Source organism: Opisthorchis viverrini, assembly GCF_000715545.1.
Source record: "Opisthorchis viverrini unplaced genomic scaffold opera_v5_51, whole genome shotgun sequence".
Lineage (NCBI taxonomy): Eukaryota > Metazoa > Platyhelminthes > Trematoda > Opisthorchiida > Opisthorchiidae > Opisthorchis > Opisthorchis viverrini.
The window spans coordinates 246,944-255,864 of record NW_008751707.1 but is presented as its reverse complement, the minus strand read 5'-3'; the positions used below and the strand labels follow the sequence as shown (position 1 = coordinate 255,864).

Genomic DNA, 8,921 nt, shown 5'->3' with positions numbered 1-8,921 from the left:
GATGGCCGAAGTGGTTAGAGCGCGAATTTACTGACCGGAAGGTTCGTGGTTCGAATCCGACCTCCGCCACTCGACTTCCCCTGTCTAGGCTTGGGCAACCTGGCAGTATCCCAGCCCTCGTTCTTCCCTCGGGTGGCATGGCAGCTAGGCACCGGAAGGGTGCTACAGCTGAACGCTTTCTTTTTTCAAGTGCAAATCAAACGTGAACCCCGTTGGATCAAGTGGCCACCGTTGGGGATCCACATTTTAAGACTGCCGTTATTTCTGGGCTTTACAGCTTGATTCCCATCCAGAGTGCGAGTACTTTTGACAATTCGCTTTACTTCATGCCAGAGCAAATCGACAGGAAACATGCCAATCCACTGTCTTCGGAGGACTACCGGCCAGATAAACATCTCATTTCAATGAACCAACGTACTGGTAAGGGGTATGTGCATGAAGTATGGCAATGTGAAAAAGGAGGTATGCTAGCCTTGTTCAAGGACTTTCGTCCAACTTCTCTTATACAACCCGTTGACCACGACTTTCTTGATATCATTAGTCCTTACTGGCAGCCGGAAGTCGATACTGCCTAGCGTATACGTCACGTCAATCTTCCAACTAGCAAAGAATCCAAGGAAAGTTCGAAGGCTCCTGCGGACAGTAAAAGTTCAGGAGATGGGGAAGGCCTTTGTCACAGGAAATAGCCTTGTGTCACTTAGTGCGATAGAATCGTTCAGGTGTAACACCCTTTCGGTGCCTAGCTGCCATGCCACCCGAGGGAAGCACGAGGGCTGGGATACTGTCAGGTTGCTCAAGCGTAGACAAGGGATGTCGAGAGGCAGAGATCGGGTTCGAACCACGGACCTTCCTGTCAGTAAATTCACGTCCTAACCACTGAGCCATCTCGTCCTTTATTGCGATAAGCTGAACATAAGGCCACTTTCAACGAGACGATAAGTGAAAAGGACGGACCAGTACTTCAATTCTGTGAAACGCTGATTAGTAAGATAGGCCGGGCACTTCGAAGAACAATTTAGCTGGCCTCCTTTGACACAGCTCCTAGAGACGGTTCGTACGGGAAGAATGCAATGTAAACCGAATTGCCTGGCAGAAAAAAAACAAAGTACGAAATTTTCCTACTGCTTGCACCAGAACTGGACGGTTTTATCTAGCTCTCAAAGGTGAAGAAGTCATGGTCACCTACCCGAAAAAATTTAATGGTGCTATAGGAGAGAACTGTCTACAGGATGGGGCATATCGCTAGTCCTTGTTGTCTTCAAAAAGAGCCAACACTGTTTGAGACCATTGTGTGATCAGCCTTGTAGCTTTGACACCAAGGACGCTCTCTGGTATCATCCTTCGAAGGTTGATTTAACACATGCGATCGTGCAGGAAGACGTATCGACCATATATCCACCCTCCGACAGAGTATGGGATAGTGACTACCTAAAGCCGCCCTTGACTTTGCAGATCGTCAGGCCTGAAGTGATGGTACCCCCTATAAATTCTTTGACCTCCTTAAAGCGCTATACAGCTTTAAATGATGTAGTGTACGAGCGACTTTCTCAGTGCCACACGGCTTTTTTTCGAGGATGCCACACAATCTGGCACAAACTTCAAGACAGCAGGAAAGTGTAGAAAGTAGAACCGTCAGAAAGGCCACTGGAGTATGGGTCTATCTCATCTGCTCACTTCGTCAAATCGCGCGTTCGATTTCCTTTCTCTATCCCCTTTATATGTACGACCCGTGGGGCAGGAGGGTCTCGTGGTTGCCTGTGACCGTCTCAGGATAGAGTTAGATTCGCGAGAACCAAGCTGTTTCGCCCTTGTCCAGGTTTCAAAGATCATATCTTCGCTTTGCAGCAAGTTCTGGAGCTACACATCTCCTTCCGACGACCAATAGTGGTAATTTTTCTTGATGTAAATACTTGTCGACTTCACTGGTCGTCAGAAGCATTGCCAATGTCTGGTGTTGAAGAGTGACCCTTCTCAATTTTTATCATATGTCGTCAGTTTATATTTGCGTGTCTACAGCGAACGCTTTCCTGGGTTCATATCCAAGTTTCATGCAAGGGTTCCTTTTGTCGCCATTCTTCAGCGTCCTAATCGATGTACTGCTTGTGTCTTTATCTGACCATAACACCTCGAGGTACCCCCTGGGAGATGCCTCACAGGCATTTAGTACGCTAACGATATCGGTCCGGGGAGCAAACCCTTTGAAAATGAAAGCTGTTTTACATAACCCAAGTAATTCTACTGCACGGTTCGGAATGCGACTCAGGCCTACAAGATCTAAAATAGTTCTGCAAGACCGGGTGGGATGGAACCCTAACTTCATGCTCTCGGATGATGGATGTGGTAGACAAGTTCGTTCATCGGGTGGCTGCATAAACGTTATCACGTTTAGACTGTGCCCTATTGCGTTTGTCTGTCATAGTTTATGGGTCGCGTATGGCCGTCTCGTCAGAATTTCGGTGACCCTCAGTGTTCGATCGTCGTTTCTCCGGAGGACCAGGAGTAGGGGAACATCAGATCTATAACCCTCAGTGTTCGATCGTCGTTTCTCCGGAGGACCAGGAGTAGGGGAACATCAGATCTATAATGCTAAGGTGCGGCAAATGTTTTTTTTTCACAGGACAGCGCTTCCTTAATAGGTCAGCTGATTCCACTCCATAAACTATGCTGGTTGAGCCTTGTACTTTTTATGCCACAGGACGGTTCGCCTAACATAGTCCTCTTTGACCAGTCATATGTCGGATGGAGATAACCCATGGGCGGTCAGCAGTGATTTGGTAACGAAGCACGATAGCCCTTAACAGTCAGCTCAGTCATGTGGGTGACTGCCGTCCCCTTGGATGTGGATCCTGGGATGATGCAAGTGAATAGTTAGTGACTCTGGCAGATATGGCTGTCATGCAGCCAATGGCAGTCCCACATCATTACGTAGCTCCGGACAAGTAGAAGAATTCAATGTCGTTGGATTGATTTGACCATAGCATCCAGCGCGTGGTTGACACTTCCATATTCTCCTTACCATCAGCCAACGGAACCGTAGTAGCTGAAACCGCTGTACTTTGATAAACGTCTCATAGTTGAAAAACTGGACTTGGCCATGCTCAGATAGAACCGGTAAACATAGTATCTCTGTTATGCTTCTATCACACGTTTTGTTTCAGATAATTTCTGGCAAATGAAGGCCCTAATTTTGGTGGGTGGCTATGGAACACGGCTTAGACCTCTCACGCTGACGCACCCAAAACCAATCGTAGAATTTTGTAACAAGCCTATGTTGCTTCATCAGATAGAAGCTCTGATTGAGGTATGTGATTACATCTCTAATTCCGTTCCACTTCATTTCGATTTACATTTGTGATTAGTGTTCTCTGAATACCATAGGTATTGACACGTAAGGTTTGATTTTCCAATCTGAATCAAAACCGGTATGGAATACTGTCCTTAACCACTGAGCTCAATGTATATATATATATATATATATATATATATATATATACCACCATATGTGGGCGATATTTCGTAAGCATCCGTAGTCAAAAAACAGTCAGCTTGTCATATTCTGTTCTGCTTCTCGACTTCTCTTGTCTAGGTTTGGGCAACCTGGCAGTGTCCCATCCCTCGTGCTTCCTTTGGGTGGCATGGAGCTAGGCACCGAAAGGATGTTACAGCTGAATGAATAATATAATAATGTATTCTGTTTGATAAACCCACTTTTCTCATCCCGAAAGAAGCACAGTGTGTGCCATAGCTCTGTACTCTTCATTTCAACAACCGACTGCTTTCTCGCTAGTTGCACGGCTGGTCGAACTTTACAAACACCTCTGGGACTTTGGCAGTACGTTTGGTTGCTTAATATTTGGTGGTCCTAAAGCAGTTCCTTAGGCGTATATATTTCTCAACCACGCTTTCGAGATCTCTCAGTGGTTGAGGTGTGAACATACTCGCCTGAAGGTCTGTGGTTTGAACCTTACCCCAGCATCTCGACTCCTATTATCTTCTGGGTGTGGGCAATTTGGCAATATTTTAGCTCTCCGGCTTTCTTCGAGTGGAATGGTAGCTGGACACCGAAAGGGCCTTACGGTTGAACGAATTTTCCAACAAAATTGATCATTCTTCTATCAATAGAGTGAGCGAATGAACATGCTTTATGTGTCCTGTCTGCACTAGAGGAAGCCTCAGTCCAAAACTACATGTGGAAGTTGCAATCTTGTCATCCGTGTTTTGCCCCCTTACTCAATCATTAATTATTTCTATACCGTATGCATATCCTAGTTCTCGAAATCATCCTCCTGTTAGTAGCTCACTACACTTATATGTTTTGTAGGGAATGTTGCTGGAGATCTCGTCAGATGTCATCACCTCGGATGGGGGACCGGCGGTTTGTTGTCGGAGTGGAGGGTTTTGAAGGTTGTCTCATCTGAAAGACGAGCTAGTGGTATTGAAAGACTGGATTTAAAAAACGTTCACGGCCCACTGTATTGTTACTACCTATGACTTTGGCTCTTAATGAATGATCGACAGTTGTCCTTTCATGACTGTGTATGCGTTGATTGTTCACCCGTTCGTCCACCTTGTTTGGTGACCAATTAAAAGTGATCAGCGATCATAAATGACTTGATTAGTGAATCTCATTGACATGTTTCGATCTACCCATTATTTGAATTTATCAATGCCTTTTCCTTATGTGCGTATCAGGTAGGTGTAAATGAAGTTATCCTCGCCGTGAGCAAGTGCGCTGACCGAAGTGATTCTCTCGAGAGTGAGCTTTTGAGGCACCAAAAACGTGTAAGTATTTTTGCTGAACTCATAAATCACATCTACTCTGGGTTTTCCACTTGCTGGCCACCGCCTTTTGCCAATCTTTTTACACGTCTTCTCATACCGTTGTTGTTGGTTAATTTTGATATTTCCATTCTGCCGAGATGTCCGCATGAGCGGTGGTATCCCGCGTGTTTTCAACGCTTTCTTTCCATATCCTGTCCAAATCTCTGAAACCGAACCGCTAAAGTGGCTCTAAGTTTCTCTGTACTGTTCAATACTGTTCAATAGTATGGTGATTCCTATCGCCTCTTTGATTCTTAGGGAATAAGAAAGAGTATACTCCTTGACGTACCTTGTGTTCGAAAGAAAGATGTCTATTGGGAAATATAGCGTGGACACTTTGGCAAGCCTGTTGAAATGTACACATTGTACTTTTGCTAGTTGCTAGTTGGTTCGAACCCAACCGCCGCATCTCGACTGCTTTTGTCTAGGCTTGGGCAACCTGACAGTACCTCAGCCCTCATGCTTTCTTCGGGTGGAATGGCAACTAGATACTGAAATGGTATCATAGCTAAACGAGTATTTACGATTATTTGTATTGGTTATAGGGTTACTCGATGGCTATTTAAGTCAGTGCAAATATCTAATAGGACCCTAAGCCCACCTAACTTTCTGGACACCTGGTGTTCATTGGTGTTTGTGTTGTTTTGCATTGAAGTAACCTTGCTTCTTTTTTCAGTTAGGCACTCGTATCACATTCTCCTATGAAACAGAAGCAATGGGAACAGGTGAGCATCACAACTGTCCACCCTTCTTATGAACACTGTCAACGTTTAGTCGTTGTGCATGTTGCAACCATTTGAAATCCATCATGACTATCCTGCTAAAGGCCTGCAAGCTTTGATTTTTAATAACACGCTTTTGATTACCTGTCGCCGAAGGTCTCGCTCTGATCAGTGTTTGTGTGTCACATTGGCTATCATGCCATATCATCTAGTGATGTAGTGTTTCCGTTCGATTTGCTTTTATTTGAACGGGTTGTTCTTCAACACCAAGCTGTTAGTCATACCGAAAGCCCAATGAATAGATAGAATTTTAGTATCACCTAATCCTCGTCTCAATTTGAGCTTCTTTGTTCATCTCTGCTATGTGGTATCGTCTCACACTGTTCCATTTTGTGCTTTCGTTTGGACACTTTGTTTATGTACTCTCGTTTCGGTTTGCTTCTAGCTGGCCCCATAGCGCTAGCCAAACAATGGCTGATTGAGGGTGATTCCCCGTTTTTCGTGCTCAACAGCGATGTCGTGTGCGAATTCCCTTTTGAGACTCTAATCAAGTTCCATCAGTCGCATGGCAAAGAAGGCTCGATCATGGTGAGCACCTTATTCACAACTTTCCTGTGTTGTGCGTTTCCAGAGTTCAGCTAGGTACATCATTTCATAGATGAATGCAATAGAAAGTCCTCATAACCTGTCCTGTTGTCACTACCATCAAGGGAAGTGAATTTACTACAGTCGAAGCTTTCTAGGCATTTATTTTGATATATTGTACTTCAGTCTCTGTCTACCAGGGATTTCGTGCAGGTCCCGGTTATGTACCACACGAAGAAGTACTGTAAATCGTGCACATCAAATCAGTGTATATGTATCCTTGAATGGATACCACTAATATGACTGGCTCTAAGCCTTTCGTTGAAACCTGGTTTTCCCTTCACTTCGTTTTGACCGTGCGTAGGACTTGGGTTGTTTCCTCTGTCCGCTGGTAGGTTGTGCACAACTCCCTTTGGGACTCTTCCGAAAAAGTCATCCACTTTTGTAGAGCAACTTACTGTCATGTATTTTCGAATCGCTCCACTGTCTTTATCCCTAAGAGGGGATTGGGTCCAGGGTTGAGGTATCTTGACTCCTCACCCTTCGAAAATATGTTGTTGGTTTTTCAAGTTCTGTAGTTTCTTTGCTTTAGTCCTCTCATGACGTTTGTTCAGTGCAGTGACAGTCGTGCTCATCTCTGGATAACTGATAAGTAAGCTACATATTATCGGCGAGTCGCTGTCACCTGTAATTCTATGCGGTTACAATCATACATTTTGTTCCCTTGGGTTCACAGATCCATGAAATAAGGTGAATTTTTGTTGTGCGAGGTGCCGTTGTAGTGAACAGTTGAAAACCAATAAATCTGAACAAAACGATGACAGCCCTCACAAATTCTGTAACTGTTTGTTGTGGTTACCGTGCTTTCCTTCTCCTTCCAATCAGGTCACACAAGTTGAGGAGCCATCTAAGTATGGCGTTGTCGTGTACGATCAGTTCACTGGACGTGTAGATAGGTTTGTTGAAAAACCAATAGACTATGTGGGGAACAAAATCAATGCCGGAATCTACTTGCTGAACACCAGTGTGATCGATAAAATCCCCGTAAGTGACAAGAAAATCTCTTTCCAGTCCTTTACCATGCGTGTTCTCCTCTAGAACTTGTTGTGTAACCCTTAATTTCAACCACCCTAACCGTCGCACCTACACTTTTCAATCGTCATTCCGTTTCTAATCGCCACCTCATCGGTAGACGAAACTCTGACAGCTAGAACCGCTGGGTGGCCGGGACATGGTTCTTTAACCTAAATATGACGGTCGCCTGTATGAATCGTTACTGTATCACCAGTTTATTCATTCTAATACCAGTTCGTTCATTTCAGCTTCGACCCACGTCTCTTGAGAAAGAGATCTTTCCGAAAATGGCCAAGGCTCAACAGCTGTATTGTCTGACTTTGTCTGGTAAGTTTTCTCGGTCTGGAACAAACTTCTGTACTGGTGGAGTATGTGACGAAATGTGAATCTCCTTTTTATGACACTGAAAGGTTGCGTCATTAGCACTGAGTTAAGCCAGATGATTTGTCTGCTCGTCACACTCCACAGTTTACGTTGGATAACCCATGTACCTCGTACGCCTCGTAAAGTCTTCTTTGGCCAACCATGTATCTGATGCAGACAACCCAGGAGCGGTCAGTCCTTGATTCGGTTACGAAGCATGAACGCCGTTACAAGTCAACTGGGTTGCCTTGATAACTGCTGTCTCCTCGGGTGGGGTCCACGGGGCGACACAAATCAATGATTAGTGACCTTGACACAGCCAATGGCACTCTTGAATGAAAGCTATGGTCCTCACTGGACATTTGACGTCAGTGAACCGATTGAGCCATCGCCCTCCAAGCGTCGCTTTCATCCGCTTATTCTTGTCCTCCATGGACGAAGCCGTAGTGCCCCGAACCACTCACTTCAGCTGTCGTTTTTTGACCTTTAAAACTCATCTGAACCATTATAGTGCTCGGGTTAAATGCTCCGAGCCTCTCATTTTGCGATCTTCTCAGGGTTAGTTGTTTAAAAATTCTGAACCTTTCGTCGGTGTCGAACTACTTGCGCTTGAAGTTCGCTCCGTTCCGTTGCTATCTCTCCAAAGCTAATGGACATGATATAGTTCTTCCTGTACTTCGAGCTTGCGACCCCTCGCAAGTAACGTGTGATAGTTCAAACAAGCGCTGAAGTTCGGGTTAACTCTTGTTTTACCAGTTTGAAGACAATCGTCCCTTAATGCCTTCTTAGTACCGTGAACGGCGGTCTGGATAGCCGCTTGATCGTCTGGTGAGCTTGGCTAAACCAGAAAAGTCAATGAACCTGATCTGTGGACCACTGTCGGGTACAAGCGGCCAAAAAAGTGATCAATGGCGAGTGAGGAACAACCAATGAAATCTATCTCTCTGAACGAAACCCGCTATTCCATTGACTGTTATGCAGTCCCGTTACGTTCGGAGCTGGTTCTCCTAATATGTCCCCTTTGAAGTTGAGTAGTATAAGTCCTCTGACTAGGATTAACTTGAGTCTTTGTCACTTGGATTCTTTTGCGTGTCGTCACTCGTGATTTTTGATACACAGGCGCTTCTGGTAGTTGCTCCGCAACCTGCTTGTCGGTTGTCCTTCCTTCGTTCATGTCCAGGTGCTCTATCAATGCATTCAATCTCTGGGTCATCATCATCATTATCATTGTCAGCTGTAATAACCGCGTACTCGTCGTACAGTGGTTGCAGCTGCCGCAGTTTCGTTCACCGATGATTTGGGGGAGGGGGTAGGTAGCTGCGCATTGCAGGCGCGAGCTGGTAAGTTGGTGCATAA

General features: G+C 45.1%; 1 protein-coding gene across 1 annotated transcript in view; it reads left to right on the top strand.

Annotated features, from left to right (window-relative positions):
• Positions 1–2,812: 2,812 nt before the first annotated feature.
• Positions 2,813–8,921, top strand: part of T265_03513 (hypothetical protein) — a gene marked incomplete at both ends in the record, with an annotated part of 17,380 nt that continues 11,271 nt past the window's right edge. Inside the window, 7 exons of the mRNA XM_009168025.1 lie at positions 2,813–2,867; positions 3,159–3,301; positions 4,693–4,782; positions 5,498–5,546; positions 5,989–6,131; positions 7,014–7,172; positions 7,451–7,529. Of these exons, the coding sequence (XP_009166289.1) occupies positions 2,813–2,867; positions 3,159–3,301; positions 4,693–4,782; positions 5,498–5,546; positions 5,989–6,131; positions 7,014–7,172; positions 7,451–7,529 (718 nt within the window). The remainder of the gene's footprint in view (positions 2,868–3,158; positions 3,302–4,692; positions 4,783–5,497; positions 5,547–5,988; positions 6,132–7,013; positions 7,173–7,450; positions 7,530–8,921) is intronic.